Raw genomic sequence first — 25278 nt, 5'->3', positions numbered from 1 at the left:
TTTAAGTAATTGTAGTAATTTTATTTAGATTTATTGTAATTATAATTAAGTTAGGGGGTGTTAGGGTTAGACTTAGGTTTAGGGGTTAATAACTATGTTATAGTGGCAGCAACGTTGGGGGCAGCAGATTAGGGGTTAATAAATGTAGGTAGGTTGCGGCGACATAGGGGGCGACAGATTAGGGGTTAATAAATAAAATGTAGGTGCTGGCGATATTGGGGGCGGCAGATTAGGGGTTCATAAGTATAACGTAGGTGTCAGCGATGTCGGGGGCGGCAGATTATGGGGTGTTAGGTGTAGACATAACTTATTTTCCCATAGGAATCAATGGGGCTGTGTTAGGAGCTTTACGCTTCTTTTTTACAGGTGTTAGGTTTTTTTTCAGCCGGCTCTTCCCCATTGATTCCTATGGGGAAATCGTGCACAAGCACGTTTTACCTGCTCACCGCTAACGTAAGCAGCGCTGGTATTGAGGTGAGATGTGGAGCAAAATTTTGCTCTTCGCTCACTTTTTTGCGGCTAATGCCGGGTTTTTAAAAAACCGAAATACCAGCGTTGTCTGTAAGTGAGCGGTGAGCATAAACTGCTCGTTAGCACCGCACCCCTCCTAACGCAAAACTCGTAATCTAGGTGAATGTTTTTTAACAGCTATTCTCTTGATTTTTTTTGAAGAACAGTGTGTGAATATTTTGTGATATAGTTGCTGAATGTTGTACTGAACATTTAAAAATATAAATAAACAAACAGTTGGAAAATTTGTGTTACTTTTATTTTGAATGCCCTTATAATGAGTTACAAAAACAAAAAAATAAATCATGTATTTATGGAAAATGATTAAGAAGAAAAATAAAACTGCCTTTCTATAGTAGAAGATTTGACAGAAGAAATGAAACAACATTGCAGAACATATTTCCTACTTCATATTGTACAAAAACAGTCTTTAGTTATGTTTTATTTAGTTTTGACACAATATGCACAGCTCCATATCTTCTTCTCAAGAAATGTAAAAGTAAATATAAAATAAAAGTAGATTTTTAGCAGTATTCGGTGTGTACGCTTCTGCCCACACACGGTGCACCACCATTTTTGGGAGGGGGATTGTTACATTCTCTTGTTCGTTGACGTTTTCCTGACTGGCAACTCGTCCATGAAGACCAACAACTCCAATAACCATCACCTGGTGCACCTGCAATTAGAGAAGGGTTATTTTTATTAATTGCCTGCTCATATATAAAATGTCATGAGGACAGAAGTTAATTTCTCTTATTAAATGAATACAGAAGTTCAAAATGATGAATTACAAAAAGAAAACCTGGAATTTCAAGGTTAAACGTTACTGCTTAAGACAGAGCACGCAGAGTAGAAAACCTGCTATTATTGATTTGTAATAAAAAATATAAATAGAGATTTGTAGAGCATTTAGTACATGTCATAGACACCTCAAAATATGTTGTCAACCCCTAAATTGTGCTGCTCTAGGCATGGACCTAGGTGGTCTTGGCTAAGACATGCCCTTGCTCCTGTTTTATAGTACAAACTCAAAGGAACATACAAGCTGAAAAGAAAAAGCTCTGATTTGTTAGAGCATTTTATAATTGCACATTTGCTGGCATATAACAAGGTAAAAAATCAGCTCCAGAGCAGTAATGCTCTTCTGAGAGCTAGCTGAACCAATGACAAGAAACATATGTATGTAGCCACGAATCAGCAGCTAGCTCATAGTTGTGTACTGCTGCTGCTGAAATACTGAATACATATAATGACTTTAAACAAGGAATACCAACAGAAAAAGAATATAACAGAAGTGAATTTAAATTACATGATTTATATGAATTATGAAAGTTTAAATATGAATTTCATGTAATTTAATTTATTTTCCATTTAATGTTGGTACATCTTGCTTTATCCTAATTATCAATGTAGCTATTCTAGTAGAATATGTGTGTGTGCGATATAGTTTTATAATACCTTGCCGTAAGGTCTTTTCACAAGCATTGCCTTCAAACCCGCCTGAGCACTTGCAGCTGCACTCGTTAAAGTTCAGAATCGGCACTCCACTGTACTGACAGGGGCCACAGCGACACGAATTGAACTCATTAAGAAATTCATCCAAAGCTTTCTTCAGATTTTCTCTTTTTTTCTCCATCCCAGTGAGATCTGTTTGTGCTAATATTTCATATATTGGTTGGTACTAAAATACAAAATAAAGCATATTTAGTTTATTATTTTAATAAGTAACAAGAATTATTAAACAATATTGCATTTTTTACCGTAACAGCATTTTGTATCATTACATTTATATTTATTTATGTTCACAAATGCACAATATATTGCAAAAATAAAATACTCTATTTTGTTACTGTTATTGTGTTAACAAAATCACTATTGTTTGGCTTCAGCAGAAAAGAATAAACTTCAGTTCCGCAACAGATATGTGGCAGTGTTAGACTTGTGAAGCTGCCATGTACTTTAAGTTTACAGCACTGGAAAAATAAATAACATAACCCGGTTACAAAGTGGTTTTACTTTGGCAGTTTATATTACTGTCCCTTTAAAGCTATTTACTTTGCTTTTAAAAGTGAAGCCGGTATACAACCAATTTATATGGTCTGGTTCTTCACAAGGACACTCACTTCTCTATTGGTTTAGACCACTGGTTGTCACACCTGTCCTCAGACCTCCCTAACATAATCAGCTGATTCATAAACACGGTTATTTTCCCTGCTCTCATACAAGGTGATCCTGAAAACCTGGCCTGTTGGGGAGGCCTGAGGTTAGAAACCAATGGTTTAGAGTGACATATCCCACAAGGATAACAAAAATTATAGGTACAACAAAGAGATAACTATTTTAATGCTCATTTAAAAGGGGCATTCTGATATAAAAAAAAACACATTCTAATTTATTATAGGGTGTCATTTTTGAATCACTGTCCCTAGCTTACTATTTGTTTAAATTCCCTGCAATGATGTTAAACACATAACTAAAGTACCACTCAAAGTAGAGCATGTTGTTTTTGCAAGAGAATGCCCCTTTAAGGTCTTAAAGCCAATAGATCTTTTCTGCTATAAAATGTTACATCATGTACAAACGGAAGTTTAGATTTGTTAAAGAATACCGTCTGAGATAAAATACCGGCTGAGATAAAATACCAGCTGAGATAAAATACTGGCTGAGATAAAATACCGGCTGAGATAAAATACCGGCTGAGATAAAATACTGGCTGAGATAAAATACCGGCTGAGATAAAATACCGGCTGAGATAAAATACCAGCTGAGATAAAATACCGGCTGAGATAAAATACCGGCTGAGATAAAATACCAGCTGAGATAAAATACCGGCTGAGATAAAATACCGGCTGAGATAAAATACCGGCTGAGATAAAATACCAGCTGAGATAAAATACCGGCTGAGATAAAATACTGGCTGAGATAAATGCACCGTACTATGAGAGTAATATTGCAAAAGATTTCTAGACGCTTCATCCTATAGTTCAGTTAAGCAATTTATTTTAATAATATTCATACAACATTAGTGTTATAATGATAAGAGGATTCAATGGAATGCAACGATGGGAGGTTGAAATAAGGGCGTCAATAAAAGTGAATGTTAATGCAATTTAATTATGTTAAGATGGTGTTAAGAGTGAAGAGAAAAAATAAAGAAAGACTTTAGAAAAACAAATAGTTTGTATAGGTTTGTTTTAGGCAACTAGAGCATTAATGATTTGTCTATGGGTTATGATCAATTTAAGAAATAAAAAGATCTAGGGCATTGTTTCTTAACCGCGGCCCTCAAGTAGCCCCAACAGGCCAGGTTTTCAATATAGCTGAACCAGTGCACAGGTGAACTAATCAGCTGTTGGATGAGAGCAAGTTAGTAACCATTGGTACTGATCAGCTGATTATTTCACTTGTGCACTGGTTCAGCTATAATGAAAACCTGGCCTGTTGGCGGTACTTGAGGACCGCGATTGAGAAACACTGATCTAGGGGACACATAAAATAGATATTTTATAGATTACTTAAATTACAGGCAGGATAGATATTGCACATTGTAGCTTTATTCTAAACTAGGGGGAGGCATCATCTGCTGCCCTTACAACTTATATTACCTTTAAAGTGAAGTATATAATGTTCAAAATCACATATACTATTCCATAAGTATGTGGACACCTGAACGTCAGATCTATATGAGCTTGTTGGTCATCACATTCAGTAACCATGGACATTAACATTGAGTTGACTTGTGGCAAAGATGGCATCCTATGACAGTGCTACTTTTAAAGTCACCGAGCTTTTCAGTACGGCCTTATGTAATGCCAATATTTGTCTATAGAGATTTCATAGCTATGTGCTAGATTTTATGCACCTGGTAGCAATGGGTGTGACCACCTGAACCCAATAATTAGTTGGGGTGTCCATATATTTTTGGCCATACAGTGTATCTCGCTTGTACTTTACAATATATAGGTCAAACAAAGAAACTATTGAAGACACATATACTAATTATGAATCTAATTGAGTGACATTAATTGCTAGGTATTTCATGGTTTGGGCTATCATGAATTTCTAATTTCAGACCAACCAGAAAATGTGACAGGAAAAGCTTAATGAATTAACAAGATGTATTTGAGATTTTTACTTTACTCATCGCCTCTATGGTTTAAAAAAGCACTTGGATGTTGACCATCATGTCTAATTTAATATATATTCTTTATACTCATTTAGAATAAACATGTGCTATAATTTATTGCACTAATATAATTTTAGTAACAGTTGTGCATTTAACTATTTATAATTTATTATTTGACTCTACTGTATTTGATTATTTGTATCTTTTGCATCTTTCTAAGATTGAGTTTAAATGTTATACTATATGCATCATCACATATTTAATATTGCCCTATTAATACTGCAAAGCTAAATGAATATATTGAGATTCTGGTTTTGATTACATTTTGATGTTTTTAAAGTATTTGAAATAAAGTCTTTAACTTTTTTATTTTTTATAAGAAGATGCTTTGTTTATGCCTACATATTAGAAGCAGCAGATAGCATTAGACATGAGGGTTTAGACATATGATACATATTAGATATTATATAGAGATATGGAGGCCCATTTATCAAGCTCCATATGGAGCTTGTGGGCCCGTGTTTCTAGTGAGTCTTCAGACTCACCAGAAACAGCAGTTATGAAGCAGCGGTCTAAAGACCATTGCTCCATAACCTGTCCGTCTGCTCTGAGCAGGCGGACAGGAATCGCCACAATTCAACCCGATAGAGTACGATCGAGTTGATTGACACCTCCCTGCTGGCGGCCTGCATGGGTTGGCGTTGCACCAGCAGCTCTTATGAGCTGCTGGTGCAATGCTGAATACGGAGAGCGTATTGCTCTCCGCATTTAGCGAGGTCTTGCGGACCTGATCCGCACTATCGGATCAGGTCCGCAAGACCGTTGTTAAATAGGACTCATAGAGACCAGCACAACAAAGAGTACCACAGTGAGAAACTGCCAAAAACTCAGCCAAAATAGTGAAACAAAGAAAAATGGGGTTTCCCCAATTGTTGCAAAGAAGTCCTTTTATTAGGTTACATAGATCCAAACAACCAAGAGGTTTCGGGGTAACACCCCTTAATCATGTGATGCATTGGTCATCAATTTTCGTTACCTTTATAGCAGTACACCTCTATTAACCCTTAATGGGAACAGTGCAATTCCTTTACACATTGCCTTCTAGTGGATGAAAATTAAAAACACCAAAAATCTAGGAGACATAGAATTACATCATAGATGTTAATAATACATCCTTTTTTACAATGTTAATACATATTGATAAACATACTCAATTTAAATGTTGCCACAATTAGTGAATACACCAGTACAATACAGTTAAAAAATTACAAAATTATAAATCCTGTGAATAAACAGAAAATTCAATAGAAAACCGATCAATTTATTTCCCTATTCATACCCTTTGGTTCTCATGTATCCAAATGGAAGATCCAATAGATTTCACATTGTTTAAGTAATAGTACTCTAATCCCACCCCTTCTAGGTGTTTTTATCTGTTCTATTACCTGGTACCTTAATTTATTGATTTTGATTTATCCTGCCTTCAAAAAATGGCAAGCAACTGGAGCAGTGATCACATTACATCTGATGTTGTTTTTATGTTCACTAATGCGGTCACAAATACGTCTAGTGAATTCTCCCACATAGACACGCCCACATGGGCATATCATCAGATAGACCACGTATCAGTATAGCAAGTATTGTGATCATGATAGAGATTCTCTCACTGTGGCTGATGATGTTGCATATCAAGTGGGTTTAAATGTAAAATCAGGTTTAAATGTAAAAACAGGTTTTGACACCTTAAGTATTAAATACATGGGTTTGCATAATAAAAGTGTGTTTTGTCCTACTAACACTTATCACAGTATAGAAACCTTTGAAAGTTTGGTTCTTTCTGATGTGTCCAGAAGATAAAGAAATGTGGTTGTAAGAACAAGCATAACTCTGTTAATTTTACAACAGTGAATCGAGCAGCTCTTAAATCTTTACAGGCAAAGAAGGAGTTAATCCTGAAGCAGGCTGATAAGGGCGGTGCCACTGTTGTTCTTAACAAATTGGATTATAAACCTGAAATTTCACAACAACTGAACATGAGCAATGTTTATGTCTTAGTTCCTTCTAATCCCATTTTTAAGATTGTCAAAGAAATTCAGTGTGTTATCCAGACAGCTCTGAGTAATGCCATTATTAATGACAAAACCTCAAAATTCCTTGTGGTAAATGATCCATTAACACCAGTATTATATATACTTCCAAAGATTCATAAGTCTTTGGTTGCTCCACCAGGGTGTCCCATAGTTGCAGGTACCAACTCTGTTTTTTATAATATGGACATTTTTTTGGACAGAATACTACGTCCGTTGGTGTAGCAATCAAATACTTTTATAAAGGATACTAATAATTTTTTTTAATAAATTAAATGATTTGCAACTAACTACAGATACATTTACAATGTTTAGTCTAGATGTAACAAGTTTGTATACATCTATCTCTCATGAGAGTGGTCTAGAGGCAGTGAAATATGCTTCACATTCCACAGGGACACATAGAATTGAGCAGATTAATTTCATTTTACAGTTGCTAGAAATCATTTTATACAACTATTTTCTTTTTGAGAATTGATTTTATCTTCAACTGCAGGGTACTGACATGGGATCCGATGTCGCCCTCAATTATGCTAATATCTACATGAATATATTTGAGGAAAAAAAATCAAATTATCCTGCAGTGAAGTTAAATTGGACTATTTGGATGACCAATGCATCAAATGATTAAGGGGTGTTACCCCAAAACTTCATGGTTGTTTGGATCTTATTCTATGTAACCTAATAAAAGGACTTCTTTGCAACAATTGGAGACTACATTTTTCTTTGTTTCACATATTAGATATTAGACATGTGCATTCATCTATTTTGGGCCAATTCGCATGCTGAAGATGATGGCCACATTCAGCAATTTTCAGCCAGATTTTTTTCTAGTAAAAGTGCAACAAAGTAATATCTGTGCAAATCCAGATCGTAGTGTGTTGCACTTTCACAAGAATAAATTCGGCTCCAAAAATTGCCGACAGCAACTTGTGGTCGCTATCTTTGACATTTGGATCAGCCTGGAATAGCCAAATGCACATATCTATTAGATTTACTTAGGATTAGTATTGAACAGATGACATATACGATTAGGATTAGCACATAGTAGATAAACACACAGGACAGATATAAGATAGATACAATATTTTTCCTGCCACCCCTGCTGGAAGGAATTCCACGTTAGAGATGGGAATTTTTTTTATTTCAGATGAATCACTTGATGTTTTGTATGATATTTGTTAAACAAAAAACTATTTCACAACCTAATTTCTATGTAGAATGTCTTAGGGGCAGCAGAGAAGCAACTGGACTGCTTCTTAAAGAGACTAGAGGCCCATTTATCAAGCTCCGAATGGAGCTTGAAGGGCCGTGTTTCTGGTGAGTCTTCAGACTTGCCAGAAACAGCAGTTATGAAGCAGCAGTCACAAAGACCGCTGCTCCATAACCCTGTCCACCTGCTCTGATGAGGTGGACAGGAATCGCCGGAATTCAACCCAATCGAGTATGATTGGGTTGATTAACACCCCCTGCTGGTAGCCATTGGCCGCGAGTCTGCAGGGGGCGGCGTTGCACCAGCAGCTCACATTCACAATGCTGAATACGGAGAGCATATTGCTCTCCGCATTCAGCAAGGTCTTGCGGACCTGATCCGCAGTGTCGGATCAGGTCCACAAGTCCTATGATAAATAGGCCTCATTGTACACTAGATTTGTCTTTGCATAAATGTTTTGTAGATGATCTATATATATAGCCCATCTGGGAGTTTTGTTGAAACAATGTATACGGCTAGATTATGAGTTGCGTTAGGCTTAAAAAGCAGAGTTGGCTGGTCTTAACGCTGCTTTTTAACGCCCGCTGGTATTACGAGTCTTGAAGGTACAGGTGTACCGCCCACTTTTTTGGCCAGACTTGGAAATACCGCAAATCCACTTGCGTCAATTGCGTATCCTATATTTTCAAAGGGACTTGCATAGCGCCGGAATTACGAGTCTGACAAAAAGTGAGCAGTAGACCCTCTCCTGTCAAGACTGGTACCTCATTTAAAAGTCAGTAGTTAAGAGTTTTACACTACAACGCGGGTAGCATAAAACTCTTAACTAAAGTGCTAAAAAGTACACTAACACCCAGAAACTACCTATTAACCCCTAAACTGAGGCCCTCCCACATCGCAAACACTATAATTAAATTTTTAACCCCTAATCTGCCGCTCTGGACAGCTCCGCCACCTACATTATACTTATGAACCCCTAATCTGCTGCCCCCAACATCGCCGACACCTACATTATATTTATTAACCCCTAATCTGCTGCCCCCAATGTTGCCGCAAAATACCTACACTTCTTAACCCCTAATCTGCCGCCCCCAACGTCGCTGCCACTATATTAAAGTTATTAACCCCTAAATCTAAGTCTAACCCTAACACCCCCCAACTTAAATATAAATTGAATAAATCTAAATAAAATTACTATTATTACCTAAATAATTCCTATTTAAAACTAAATACTTATTATTATTATTATCGGTTATTTGTAGAGCGCCAACAGATTCTGCAGCGCTACTTACCTATAAAATAAACCCTAAGCTAGCTACAATATAACTAATAGTTAAATTGTATCTAGCTTAGGCTTTATTTTTATTTTACAGGCAAGTTTGTATTTATTTTAACTAGGTAGAATAGTTATTAAATAGTTATTAACTATTTAATAACTACCTAGTTAAAATAAATACAAATTTACCTGTAAAATAAAACCTAACCTAAGTTACAATTACACTTAACACTACACTATAATTACAAATAGCAATTAAAAGGGCCTTTTGCGGGGTATTGCCCCAAAGTAATCAGCTCTTTTACCTGTAAAAAAAAGTACAAATCCCCCCCCAACATTAAAACCCACCACCCACACAACCAACCCTACTCTAAAACCCACCCAATACCCCCTTAAAAAAACCTAACACTAACCCCTTGAAGATCACCTTACCGGGAGAAGTCTTCACCCAACCGGGCCGAAGTCCTCAACGAAGCCGGGAGAAGTCTTCATCCAAGCCGGGCGAAGTGGTCCTCCAGACGTGGCAGAAGTCTTCATCCAGACGGCATCTTCTATCTTCATCCATCCGGCGCGGAGCGGGTCCATCTTCAAGACATCTGGCGTGGAGCATCCTCTTCCATTGAAGTCTTCTTACTAAATGGCGGTTCCTTTAAGTGACGTCATCCAAGATGGCGTCCCTTCAATTTCGATTGGCTGATAGAATTCTATCAGCCAATCGGAATTAAGGTAGAAAAAATCCTATTGGCTAATGCAATCAGCCAATAGGATTGAACTTCAATCCTATTGGCTGATCCAATCAGCCAATAGGATTGAGCTGGCATTCTATTGGCTGTTCCAATCAGCCAATAGAATGCCAGCTTAATCCTATTGGCTGATTGCATCAGCCAAAATGATTTTTTTCTACCTTAATTCCGATTGGCTGATAGAATTCTATCAGCCAATCGGAATTGAAGGGACGCCATCTTGGATTATTAGTAGCAGAATGAGACCTATCCACAGTTTCACCAGCAGCTCCACAGATCAAGAGGAACAGGCAGCAAAGTTCGCAAAAAAGCTGTTTCATTTAATCACAGTTGTAGGGCTGCAATGTGTTTACACTAGAGAGTCCTGATCTCAGCCTGTAAATGTCATTGCATGATTTTTAAGCCACAGAACTAATAATTTGTCAGATCGATAGCTCAGCCAAGTTCTTGTTAATTGATAGATTAACGTTTTGTTGCTATTTTTTTTCTCTAAAGACAACCTAAGTCACTAAAGGTAGCTTGTTTATTTAACTGCTTTATAAAACCATTTAACATTATTAACCATGTCTGCATGCTGTGTACAAGAACCGCTATGATTCTGAGCGGTCATTTTTAATTCCTTACTGAATTATCCCCCTTCAGCATAAATGTTGCATTGCAATCGCGGGACCACGCAGGATCGAGTAGTTTCATGGTGGAGATGAGTACAAGATCAGGATGACACTTGGGGTAGGAGGGCTCAAGTGGTCATCTCAAAATGGCCGAAGATGAACTAGTAACTATTTTTACTTTCACACTATATATCTATCAACATTGGGATACTGTTTGCAGTATTAATCGTTGCAAACATTATCTAAAAAGTTTGGAACATTTTTTAGGTTGACTGTTCCTTTAAGGAACAAAAATAAAACTTTCATGATTCAGATAGAGCACACAATTGTAATTGACTTTCCAATTCACTTCCATTATCAAAATGTGCACAGACTTTTTGTATGCACACTTTTGGAGGCACCAGTTCCTACTAAGCACTTGCGAGAATTTACATATATGCATTTTGTAATTTGCTGATGGCTGTCACATGATAATGTTGAAATTTGCCAGAAAAAAAAAATATTATTCATTTAAAATTCAGACTAAGTACTTTTATATTGTCTTTTTATCCTGCATTTGTAGATTATGCAATTATACTGTATTTAATGGTCCTTTAAGAATAAGAATATTGGAAGTCCCTTTAGGCTAATTTACCAAAAGATAGGAGTGCTCGGTCTAACCCACAATATCCTGTAGGTAAATAATGGAGATTGATGCAAAGGGTTAATGAAAGTCCCAATCGTTGTAGTAAACTTGGGTAAACAGTCAGTCTGCATGAATGAGAATGTCTCAAGCTCTCCCCCTTAAGGTCTCCGCTTCTGCCTCAGTCACCACAAATAATGAAAGTTCAAACCGGTATCAGATGGATCTCGGGTCTCAGCAGCTCTTACTACTTCCACTGTGTCAGGTGGGATGCCTGGACTCACTCCGGACTTCCTCCCAGACGGGCGATGAGACCCCTCTGGAACGGGTACAGACTGTGTGTCCTCCTTAGCGTACTTGTGAGCTGCTGGCGTATGACGTGTGAGACGTAACTGCAGTAGATGCTTCCTGATACGTCACCGGTAACAAAACAAGGCTATTGATAGGAGAAAGCGGGGGGAGGAGGCTCCTGTTCAGGAACAAATTCAGCTGGCGTTCAGCGAGTCCAATAGCGGTATTCCCAACCGCACAAATACAAAAATGAAAAGAGAAAAAGGTTACGCAAACACTGGGTTTATTCGGTTAATCCAACAGTATACATGTACAGGTCACAGTCAGTGAAGGCCTGATGCGTTTCACGCATGCGCTTCTTCAGAGGCTGATGGGAATCTGACATAGCTGACTTAAATACTTATGTCGAACCAATCAAAAACAATGTTACAATGATCCAATCAGGATGACCCTATTGACTATGTAGCACAAGTTGAAAGAGAAAAACTTATCTCCATGAAATATATCTATCATCGATATTGACAGGCTACAGTGTGTTACACATAAGGGGGCCAACAAACATTAGTTAATACATAATATATTAACTGATATACATATAAACAATAATGAACTTATTATAAGGTATTGAGATATATATATTTTTCCTTTATAGGTATTGAGAAAATACAAAAGAATGCTAGGAGGGGGTGATAGAGTAGCAAGACTTCTCAAAAGGGAAGTCTTCTGGATAGCGAAACTTAGCACTAGGTACCCTTATGGTATCAATAGACGTTTGGATGTAAACCTATACTTTTAATATCCTTTACATCACCCATTAATATATACATCCCTCTTCCGTACCTACATATTATGATCTCTTTATACCTGATTATTCCTCTGTTCCTACATCTCTCCTAAACTATCTTTTCCCTCGTACACCTACTGACTACATAATTAAGAATTAGATATTTATACCCTTAATGATATTATAAATTATAAAATTATTTAGTTAGTATGGTGTTTTGAATAATTTTTCTTACTAATATATATCATGTCTCCTTTCTTCACCACTATAGTAACCTATCTATTTAAAGTAATATACTTATTGATTTTCTTACTTAGTGGTCTAGATAGTCAAATAGGATTTATATTTATAGTATATTGAACCAATTTTATACATCTATCCATTAATTGAAATTTTATATATATATATATATATATATATATATATATATACACACATATAAATACATACATACAGTATATATATAAAAAAAATATTTTTATTTTGTTTTTCATTTTTCTTCTATTTTAGCTATTTTGTTTAATGCCTACAATATTGATCTTGAGGTATAATTTACTTATACTGTTCATTATTTTTTCACTTATAATAAGTTCATTATTGTTTATATGTATATCAGTTAATATATTATGTATTAACTAATGTTTGATGGCCCCCTTATGTGTAACACACTGTAGCCTGTCAATATCGATAATAGATATATTTCATGGAGATAAGTTTTTCTCTTTCAACTTGTGCTACATAGTCAATAGGGTCATCCTGATTAAATCATTGTAACATTGTTTTTGATTGGTTCGACATAAGTATATAAGTCAGCTATGTCAGATTCCCATCAGCCTCCAAAGAAGCGCATGTATGCATGCGCGAAACGCACTAGGCATTCACTGACTGTGACCTGTACATGTACACTGTTGGATTAACCGAATAAACCCAGTGTTTTTTCACTTCAAGTTCTTGCGTGACCTTTTTCTCTCTTCATTTTTATAATTTTTGTATTAGAAATAGATGCTTTTGATGATTAAAACCGACGACCTTTGTTCTCAAGAACATGCTCTTATAAACAGCTATTTAAATTGCAAAATAAAACCAACTTAGTTATTTCCAATACATTTAATACTTTGCAGCTGGTATAACAAGTATATTGAGAACACAATAAGTGAGAAAATTATTAAAAGGACACTCAAGTCAAAATTAAACTTTCATGAATCAGACAGAGGAGCAATTTTAAACAACTTTCCAATTTACTTCCGTTAACAAAATGTGCAGTCTTTTTATATTTACACTTTTTGAGTCACCAGATCCTACTGAGCATGTGCAAGAATTCACAGCATATAAGTATATGCATTTGTGATTGGCTGATGGCTGTCACATGATACAGGAGGAGTGGAAATAGACATAATTGAAATTTATCAGAAAAACAATCTACTCCTCACTTGAAGTTCAGACTAGGCGCAGATTTAACAAACAGCGGATGCTGCTTTCACGGGGCGGCATTGCACAAGCATTTCATGTATGCTGTCGGCATTTTGTGATGTCGGTGGACATGATTCACTTAAACTAATCATGTCTGCCCGGCATTTGTTAAATCTAGCCCTAAGTGCTACTGCATTGTCTTGTTATCATGCATTTGTTGATTATGCAAATCTACTGTATTTACTGGTACTTTTAAATACACTCTGCTTTATAAAAGGGACAGTGTACACCAATTTTCATGTAATAGACGCTACTATAAAGAAGAATATGCACAGATATTGATCTAAAAATCCAGTATAAAACCTTTTAAAACCTTACTTAGAAGCACCCAGTTTAGCACTGTTGATTAGGCTGGAACACCAAATTGAAAAGGGCAGAGAAAGCAGGAAGAACAGACCCCCCTCTGCATATAAAAAGACCCAGTACACAAACAGGAGTAAGCAGGAATCTGTAGACTTCAGTCTACATCTGATAATTTGGGGCTTGGCTAGGAGTCAGAAAATCAGCACAATGTTATTAAAAATAAAAAAACTATAAATTGTTACAAAAACACTCTCAGATGGGCTATATAAATGAATAACCTACAAAACATTTATGCAAAAAAAAAATCTAGTGTACAATGTCCCTTTAATAAAACTAAACACCTTTATAAATAGACAGGTATAAATGCAAAGGTAAATCAATAGTTTAAAAGATACCAACTAATTAGATAAAAGTACTTTCTCTTAAACTGCAAAGATGATGTTCTTTACACCAGGGTTCTTTTTCCCCCAAGACCCAGTGCCATGATACCACATACCTTTAGGACCCAATTTGTATACTTGGTCTGAAAATTTCTTAAGAAATAAACATGATAGCTGCAATTTTTGGCAAAGAGACTAAAATATGTGCATGCTTTTTCCTGATTGTAGTCAAATTTGAAAGCGTTGTAACACGTAATAACACGCACATTCTCATACAACACACACACCACACACTCATACAACACACACACCACACACTCATACAACACACACACCACACACTCATACAACACACACACACAATCATACCACATACACAAACACACTCTCATACAACACACATTTTCATGTAACACACATACCACACACACTCTCATACAACACACACTCACCCCATACACTCTCTTACAACATACACACACACACTTTCATATAACACACACTCTCTCATACAACACACACTTCCATTTAACACACACACTTTCATATTATACGCATACCACACACACACACGCTCATACAACACACATACCCCACACACTCTCATATAACACACACACTCATACAACACACACACACTCTCATACACAACACACGCACAGCACACACACAACCTCATACAACACACACTTCCATTTAACACACACACACTTTCATATTATACGCATACCACACACACACTCATACAACACACACACTCATACAACACACACACACTCTCATACAATACACCCCACACACACTCTCATACACAACACACACACAGCACACACACAACCTCATACAATACACCACACATACTCCTACAACACACACAGACAAGTCGCGACCCAGTACACATGGTGTTGTGACCCAGTAATGGGTCCCAACCCGTGGTTTCAAGAAACATGCTTTACACAGTATATTTTTTTCTTTTTATATTCTTTTTAAACTTAAAAATACAGTGTGCAATATACAAGAATTCTCTGTGATTTTCTGTTCTGACAATAAAAGTAAATTGTAGTTTAAACATGATTTAGCCTCCTGATACTGTACAGTCTCCTTTAATGCAATAAAATAGTCTTGCTTCTTCAAATATTGTTAAAGCTTTATATTGCACTGAAGGGTCCTTGCCAACAATTGCAAGTGAAGAGATCAAATGGCTAAAATTTCTCATGGTGCCACTGCCTTTCTACCTAAAATACATTTCTTCTACAGAAATATAATAATATAAAGTTAGAGACATAATAGAATAAAATCTGTTTCAGCTTTCACTTTAGGGGTATAAACTTTAGCATGTGCTACAATTTTACAAGATTAAGTTCTTATTTCGGGGGAATACAATCTAAAGTAAAAGAAAGCCTGGCTTACAAAGATATTTATAATGCAATGTGTAGAAAAAAATCACCATGTTATGCTGCAAGCTAGAAACCTGTTAAAAGGATGGAAAGGTCAAAACTGAAATGTATATGGATGCATTTCAATTTGAAATATAAGCATTTTGCAATATACTTCTATTAGCAAAAATGTTTCTAGTAAAAGTTATTACTGTTTTTCATCAGCATATGTACATATCCTGCGAGGGCTCGTGCACCAGTATTCAAACACCATGCTTCCTCAGAGAGCTGGCGGTGGTTTGTATTGCTTCTGACAACGTAATTTGTGCCATACAAACCACTACTGACTCTCTAAGAAGGTGTAGTGTTTAAGACCAGACTGGGAAATCAGATTGGCCCTAGAATTGTTTGAAGGCCAGCCCCAGAAACCCTTGGCCCAGCCTCCACCCCAGGTTCCAGCCCCCTGGACCATTTTTATCCCCCTTAGTGCCTTTTTTTGCCTCTACAGGCACGTACACCCTTTGTCAGGAGTGGATCAGCATCGAAGTAATGCGCTATGCATGCGCACAAGGCTCGCTCTGTGAACTCCCTGACGTTGCATGCAGCCCTAAGGCGGCACACCAGCTGTGGGCCAATCAAGCACTGGTAGTGTTTTGAATTCTGGTGCACAGGCCATCACAGGATATGTGCGTATGCCACCAAAAAAAACATAATAACTTATTAGAAGTATTTTTGCTAATGGAAAAATAGTGCAAAATGCTTCTATTTCAGCTTAAATTACCCTATTTACATTTTATTTTAGACATTTAAAATAATTTATAGACTACTGATCAAACATTTAGAACACCTCCGATATTTCTTTAATTGTAATGTAAGCAGTTTATGTCCAGTTAATAACCTGCAATGTTACAAAGATAATAAGTAAACTGCCAGAGGTTCAAGTAACAAGTTTAGGTTACCAAAAACTGAAAAATAATAAATGTATCCAATTGTAACCCTTAAAATGATATGTTTTTTATTTAGAGAAATTGCTAAACATATCCTAGGTGTAAGTGAGTACAGTTTATGACCTACACCATTAAAAGGCGCTTAGAAATTTGAAGAACCTGAGAGGAAGAGGTTTCGACGACCGAAAGCCACAACAGCATCAGAGCGTCAACAACTTGCATGAGAGGCAGCTCAAATTGTTTCTCCCCTTTAATTTGTTCTCAAAACCCATTTTAACAGCTGGAGTATATTAAATTGTTTAGAAGTAGCCCATTACCCTTATTTTGACATTTGAAATAGCTACTTTTTACCAGTGGTGTCCCTTTCTATACTGAAAGTTTCTATACTTCAGTATAGGCTATTGACAAGCTATGTAGACATAGTCAGCAGAAGAAATTATACTCCCAGTGGAGTGTAGAAGAGATACGTAATAAAATATTAATTTTCCTTTGTTCTCTGTAAATATTGGTCTTTGGTTTACAGACAGATATTAGATAACGAAGCATGTGTGTGTACACAAGTGATACAATAATGAGATCTGATTTTATCTGCAAGCTCAACCCATTTTATAAGGTTGTGTTTTCAAAGCACCAAACCAGCTATTTCATATAAACAAATAAACCTGTAAATGCAATTTCTCATACATTTTATACTCTGCAGCTGGTATAAGTCATTGAAAATACATTAAAGGACCTGTCAATACAAGAGATTTGCATAAACAACAAATGAATGATAAAAAGACAATGCAATAGCACTTAGGGGCCGATTTATCAACCTGTCAATGCTACAGTTTCTACGCGAGCCTTCAGGCTTGCCGGAAACAGGAGTTAAGAAGCAGCGTTCACTGCTCCTTAACTTGTTCGCCATCTCTGAAGCGGCGGACAGCAATCGTCCCGATGTGATTGGGATAATTGACACCCCCTGCTAGCAGCTGATTGGAGGCGAATGTGCAGGGGGCGGTATTGCACAGGCATTTCATGAGAAATGCTTGTGCAATGATAAATGCAGACAGCGATTTATGAAGTGTCTGTCCGACATGATCAGTGTCAAACAGCCCGATCATATACAATCAGGGGATTCATGTCTGCAGCCTCAGAGGTGGCGGACGAGTTAAGGAGCAGTGGTCTTAAGACCACTGCTTCTTAACTGCTGTTTCTGGCGAGCCTGAAGGCTTTCACGGAAACAGCTGCATTTGGGCCAATACGGAGCATGTTAAATCGACCCCTAAATCTGAACTTCAAATGAGTAATAATTTAAAAGTGATTTCTTTTTCCACTCCTCCTGTATCATGTGACAGCCATCAGCCAATCTCAAATGCATATATGTATATTCTGTGAATTCTTGCACATGTTCGGTAGGAGCTGGGAATTTTAAAACATGTACATATAAAAAAGACTGTGTACATTTTGTTAGTGGGAGCAAATGGGAAAGTTGTTTAAAATTGCACGCTCAATCTGAATCATGAAAGTTTAATTTTGAATTGAGTGTCCCTTTAAGAAAAAAAAAACTATTACAGTATGGTGTCCCTTTAAACCTCATCAAGCTTGTTTAGATGAACTGGACAGAAAGGTGAAAGCAAATCAGCCTACAAGTGCAACGTATTTGTGGGAACTTCAGCTACAGTGCTGGGAAGAACTTATGTGTTTGGCTGTTCTATCTCCAAATGGTGGCTACTTTGTCAAACATTTAAATACAACTTTATTAAACATAACAAATCCATGATTTATTTTCAATTGTTTATTTGCTCTATGCTTTAATTGCAAAGTACATTAAAACAATGTTTGATCTGTAGTATAAGTTGGCTGATTTTGTTGTTTTTAAATGAATGTCTAATATTTGTTGATTATTCAACAATCATTTATGGAAAAAAATAAAATAAACAAGAAACCTAAAACTTTCCGTTTATTGTATGTACCATTTAGTTATTTAATGTAACATTCAATCATTAAGGGTTACTTTAATGAATCCCACTGGATTCATTGTAAGTCTATGGGAATCAATTTTCAATTGTAACATTCAGTTATTCACTTTGTACATGCCATATTTTAATACTTACATTCAATATTCAGCATACTGAGGTAGGTTCAACAGTGATTCTAATGTTATATAGTGCTCGAGACACATGCAAACTTCTAAGTCTACTTCAGTATGCTCTAATGCAAAGGAACTAAGTTTTAACAAAAGACCAAGAGAAAGAGGTCAATTTGATAATGTACATTTAAGAGAAGATTATAAAGTTCACATTAAGTTTTTATATTATTTATTATGCTTAAATAATGTGTTACCTCAAAATCGATTACTGCAGGATTGTACTTTAGGGACCGACCCCAGAAACGATAGGTATCTTCAGTATACACATTAGATAATCCCTCAGTAGATCCAGTGTCCCCCCCGGTTACAAGTGAAAGCACATTATTGATTATGCCTCCACCTGTAATTGGTTCTAAAAAATACATATATACAAGTGATCTCATTACAGAAGAATTACTGTTTTATGATTAAATACACCTCTCAAAGTCACTTAGTATTACACATTATTCTTTATTTTTCACTTCTACAAAAAAATGTCCTACAATGAACCTTTATTCCCAGTGTCAGTAACATATTTGGAATTTCTGGAATATGCATTTCTAGATTAGACAAATTTATATGTCCCTTTAATTATTGAAATAGGTACAGATATGAATAGACATAAATACTGTATCATAACATGATTTAGTTAATTTGCTATGTTGAGATGTTTATTTAGAACAGACTATGGGGCCCATTTATCAAAGGGCTTGCGGACCTGATCCGACACTGCGGATCAGGTCCGCAAGACCTCGCTAAATGCGGAGAGCAATACGCTCTCCACATTTAACATTGCACCAGCAGCTCACAAGAGCTGCTGGTGCAACGCCGCCCCCTGCTGACTCGCGGCCAATCGGCCGCCAGCAGGGAGCTGTCAATCAACCCGATCGTATTCGATCGGGTTGATTTCCGGCGGTTCCTGTCCGCCTGCTCAGAGCAGGCGGACAGGGTTATGAAGCAGCGGTCTTTAGACCGCTGCTTCATAACTTGTGTTTCTGGCGAGTCTGAAGACTCGCCAGAAACACGGCCCTTCAAGCTCCATACGGAGCTTGATAAATGGGCCTGTTAGAATTAGATGCGTAATTATACATTTACACCAGTTTTGTCAAATGTTAGTTCCTAGTTCCTCCAAGTAGTGTGCCATAGTATAATGATTTTTGTTTAATATATAATGAAAGCACATATTTTTTCCTGCATGTAATTAAACATTTGTGTTACAATCTAAAGATATTTTATCCCCCTTTAAATGTTGGTGAATAGACTTCAAGTAGGGCGTTTATTTAACATATGTGGTTATATTAAAGGAGCCATAAGTGTAATTTGTTCTTTGTCCCAACATTCTCTAAATTCTATTCCTTGTTTAATGTGACAGTAAACACTGTGTAATTACATTTGTATTGTGTTACTATAGAGTAACATATCAGTCAAGTCAACATTTTTAAAACAGGTTAAAATCTTGTTTACTGCAATTGTTTTTCAAAAGCCAAACTTCACCCGCTATTGGCCTTATTTGGAGGAGCCAATCTGGGCTTTAGTCCACAGACATTAAAGCTAACCACGTTCATAATGTTAAATAATGTATAAAAAAAGGATTATTTTACCATTTCCATTTAAAGCAAAAGTAGCCAGAAGTACTTCACTTGGAAGTTACTTGGAAGTTTCCAACTGAACGAATTGAGGACTACATTTCCATAATATTTTTGTTTTATTCCTACTCAACCATGGCATGATTTATAGTTATTTACTTCTATAAACTTTTGTTTTATTCATTAACCAATGACAAGTTATTTTACAGGGACATGAGACACTTTAAGATTGTTATATAAAATGCTTAAGTATACATAGTAAAATAAACTTTCAATATACTTTATTTATTTTGCCTCTTTTTACTGTAATTTAAAGGGACACGAAAGCCAAAATGAAACTTGCAAGAATAATAATAAAATATTGGTTTATTTTAGGTCGGTAAAAGCACTAACTATAACAGTGGTCTAGACCCAATATATCATTTTGATTACTTATTGTTATTTACCAGAGAAGCAATCTGCAACAGGTCCCACATTTATAAGCTTGTAAGTACATGAAACATTTAAATATTCATTGTTTGTTAGGAGCTAAAAATGTCCCCAAGCTCCGCCCACCTATTGCTTGTGTATTTTGATATGTTAAGTATCTCCAATCACAATCGACTCTTAATAAAGTTTTCCTACTCGCACACGCTGATTTGTGCATGTGCTATTTGAAATAGCTAACTGACAAATATTAAACATACACTGCTAGGCTGTCATACAAGAAAACCGCTAACTGGACAAGAAGAAAGCTGTGGGCGGAGCTTGGTGATGATTATTATAAAGTTTCATGTAACAAACATATAGACGTGCAACCCATTGCAATATGCTTGCCTGGTATGTAACAATAAGTAATAAAGAATACGTATTGGGTCTAGACTGTCCCTTTAACTCATCACTTTTAATATGAGTGAGACAAATGTGTTAATAGTCCTCCCTATGCTAACCATTAAAAGTATAGGGTGCTCTAAAAACATTTCACCTTTGGTCAGAATATTTAACCATCCACTTGCAACACGAGATTGTGTGTTATTGTTTGCTCTAATTGGTTGATTATGCTCCACTTGTAGTCTAACCCTGTATGGGGACTTCAGATTTGAGTGCCTTTGAGTTCTCAAACAATGTTTATTAAGAGTCTTATAAATAGGCATGTGCATTCATTTCATAAAGGAAATCTAATTTGTTACCGGAACACGGATATTCGTTTATTTTCCACTAAATGAATATCCAAAAGAATGGACCCAAAATTGAAAGAAAATTAAGGAATAATGCAGAATTTGGCAGTATTCCCTTGTTTCTTTTAAATATTTATAATACTTATCGTAAGCGAGCTGGAGAGCCGCGCTATCCCGCTCCTCTTCTTCACAGAGCCCTGCACGTACTAACAGAAGGATTAGAGTAGCGGCTCCCAGGGTCTGCTCGCTTACGGTAAGTATAAAGAAACAGGTGAACTTTTTTATCTGTAGCTTTTGAACATTTAATGTGTAACAAAAACAAATGTAATTTTTTAACTAATATCAGTATAACTGAGAACTGAATGGCACGGGCAATGAATATTCTGGGAAACTAAATTCCACATATACTTATTTTTGGAAATTTGGCCAGCACACCTCTACTAATAACTCAGCATAACAGAATCACTTGATAGTGAGTTTATTAAGATATAGACCAGCAATTGACAAAGGTATATAATGGTTCTGTGAATTTGTGACTTGAAAACAGTGGCTTTCTTTTTGGCATATTTTATAAATGCAACAACTTACTTTCAAACTCATTTTCCTTCTTCTTACAATTATTGGTTTCCACTGCAACTTTTGGTTCAACAGGAATATCCTCTAACTTAAGCGAGATTCCCAGAGATAATTTTAAACAGTTTTCCACCATTGTAGCGGTCACCTCTGGAAAGAAATGAGAAATTATTAACTCCTTAGTTGACAAAGAGGACTTCAACAAACTACACAGCTAAAAAATGTTTTCACAAGAAAAAATGGATACAAGTTAAAGGGGCAGTAAAGTCAAAATTAAACTTTCATGATTCAAATATGCAATTTTTAACAACTTTTCAATTATCTTCTATTATCAATTTTACTTTATTAGCTTGGTATCCTTTGTTGAAAAGGATAACTAGGTAGGCTCAGTAGTGCATTGTTGCTCCTTCAAATAAGGATACCAAGAGATTGAAGCAAATTTGATAATAGAAGTAAATTGGAAACGTTTAAATTTTTGTCTTGTATCTAGATCATGAAAGAAAATATTTGAGTTTCATAAGGGATTAAAGTTGGTATTAACAGTGTAGCTAAACTTAAAAAGACACAAGAGACAAGGTATGGAAGGAAGACTGTGAACAGTCATGTTTATTCAAAACATAATATAACCGACTATAAACTGGGATGGCGGCGAATTGAGTCACTAGTCCACTCAAGTTAAGCAAGAGGTTAAGGCCCCTGAACAGAGTGTGGAGCAGAGTCCCCAATGCTCCACACACTGCAATGACAATATGGGGCTTGCAGGGAGTTCACATGACCCACCTACTCGAGAAAGACACCATAGGCACACACCTAGAGTTAGTAGGCACTTCCTTTAAGCCTGCCAATTGCTCCACCCCATTTAATTTGCATTAGATCAAAATAGGGTCCAAGATCTCTCCCAACTAGAGGGTAACCATCTATCTCCCTTAAAGGGACAGTCAAGTCCAAAAAAAACTTTCATTTTCAAATAGGGCATGTAATTTTATACAACTTTCCAATTTACTTTTATCAACAATTTTGCTTTGTTCTCTTGGTATTCTAGTTGAAAGCAAACCTGGGAAGGCACATATGATAATTTCTAAGCCCTTGAAGGCCTCCACTATTTTATTTACTTTTCACAGCAAGGGAGAGCAAGCTCATGTAGGCCATATAGATAGCATTGTGATCACGCCCGTGGCTAGTGAAAGACACTGCACTAATTGGCTAAAATGCAAGTCAATAGTTAATAACTAAAAGTCATGTGATTAGGGGCAGTCAGAAGATGCTTAGATACCAGTTAGTCACAGAAGTAAAAAGTATATTAATATAACAGTGTTGGTTTTGCAAAACTGGGGAATGAGTAATAAAGGGATTATCTATCTTTTAAACAACAAAAATTCTGGTGTTGACTGTCCCTTTAAGGAGACCTAAATCCGTCAGCTGCTCAAGCTGACTCTCACCTGGAAGAGCACAAAATAAAAAATGAGCTTACTGAAGGCTAGTTCAAATTACCCTACCCCAGCCATGTTAACTAAAGTACGTACATACAGGAGCCGCAAACTCAAGCCCCCATCCAATAATTAGGGAGAGAGGGTGGGACAAGCAATAATCTTCAGCTAGCACAGCAGGAAAAAGAGAGGCCTGTGACTTCCTGTCAGGACCTTATAATGGTTAGCTAAGATCCCTCCAAACACACTGCAACACTGTTGCAAAAACTACACTACACCTCCAATACCACTGGTCCTTAAAGGGACACTGAACCCAATTTTTTTATTTCGTGATTCAGATAGAACAGCAATTTTATGCAACTTTCTAATATACTCCTATTATCAATTTTTCTTTGTTCTCTTGCTATCTTTATTTGAAAAAGAAGGCATCTAAGCTAAGGAGCCAGACAATTTTTGGTTCAGAACACTAGACAGCATTTGTTTATTGGTGGGTGAATTTATCCACCAATCAGCAAGAACAACCCAGGTTGTGCATCAAAAATGGGCCGGCATCTAAATTTACATTCTTGCTTTTTAAATAAAGATACCAAGAGAATGAAGAACATTTCATAATAGGAGTAATTTAGAAAGTTGCTTAAAATTGCATGCTCTATCTAAATCAAGAAAGTAAAAATTTGGGTTCAGTGTCCCTTTAAAGAAAGGGCTTTACACTATCCTTTCCCTTTAACATGAAGATCAAAAAAGTTCATGATTCATAGAGTATACAATTTAAACAAAACAAAAGAAGACACTACATTTGTGCAATAGTTATTTTTTGTGCTATTTGTTTGACCCAAATGAAAGATTTAAAATTCTAAATTAATTCAAGAATGTGCGGTTTTACTCTGTGCAGATGTAAAATTTAAATCTATCTCATTAATGAAAAAACAAACAATAGTTGTCTGATTTCCTTATTGACATCAAATAGTAACCTTCTTTGAGATTAGAGTATCTGTGAATGAAGATCACAAAAGAAGGTGCCTCCTAGTGTAATACTGCAAGTGGAACCAACAATATCATATCATAAAGTGAAAATATACTCACAAACAAAAGTGTCGCAAGCTGAGATCTAACAGTTACCCAGCAAATTGATCCTCAAGAGGATGTAGAGGCCCAGATGTGCCAAGGATAGGTCCAATAAAGCTCAGGCTTCCATGATATTCAGCATAACTTTTATTAAAACCAATATTAAAAAACCAATGGCTATGTACATTACCCAAAATGATTAAAATGATATAGGCAACAGATTGCAACGCGTTTCTCAGCTTATACCTAGCTGTTTCCTGATGCCTGATGAAACAGCTAGGTATAAGCTGTGAAACGCGTTGCAATCTGTTGCCTATATTATTTTAATTACTTTGGGTAATATACATACCCTTTGGTTTTTTAATATTGGTTTTAATAAAAGTTATGCTGAACATAAATACATATGTATATATATAAGCGCTACATATATATTTTAGCGCTGCGGAATCTGTTTGCCCTCTACAAATAACTAATAATAATAATAATAACAACAATAATAGTAATAATAATATATGCGCATTGGAAACCTTTGCAGTCAAGTAGATTAAAACATGAAAAATCATATTTATGCAAGTGATATACTATGTATTTACTGTAAATATTTCACATTACAATGTTCTG

The 25278-nt window shown here is 36.1% G+C and overlaps 1 protein-coding gene across 1 annotated transcript in view; it reads right to left on the bottom strand.

The window, feature by feature from the left end:
* Positions 1–751: 751 nt before the first annotated feature.
* C8A (complement C8 alpha chain) overlaps positions 752–25278 on the bottom strand; it is a 47958-nt gene continuing 23431 nt past the window's right edge. Inside the window, exons 8-11 of the mRNA XM_053693622.1 lie at positions 22181–22315; positions 19065–19222; positions 1969–2191; positions 752–1186 (exon numbers count right to left, since the gene is read on the bottom strand). Coding sequence (XP_053549597.1) covers positions 1035–1186; positions 1969–2191; positions 19065–19222; positions 22181–22315 — 668 coding nt within the window. The 3' untranslated portion in view covers positions 752–1034. The remainder of the gene's footprint in view (positions 1187–1968; positions 2192–19064; positions 19223–22180; positions 22316–25278) is intronic.

The sequence above is a fragment of the Bombina bombina genome, chromosome 10 (assembly GCF_027579735.1).
Source record: "Bombina bombina isolate aBomBom1 chromosome 10, aBomBom1.pri, whole genome shotgun sequence".
In the NCBI taxonomy this organism is placed as follows: Eukaryota; Metazoa; Chordata; class Amphibia; order Anura; family Bombinatoridae; genus Bombina; species Bombina bombina.
The sequence above is the reverse complement of the archived record's forward strand: the minus strand, read 5'-3'. Positions and strand labels throughout refer to the sequence as shown.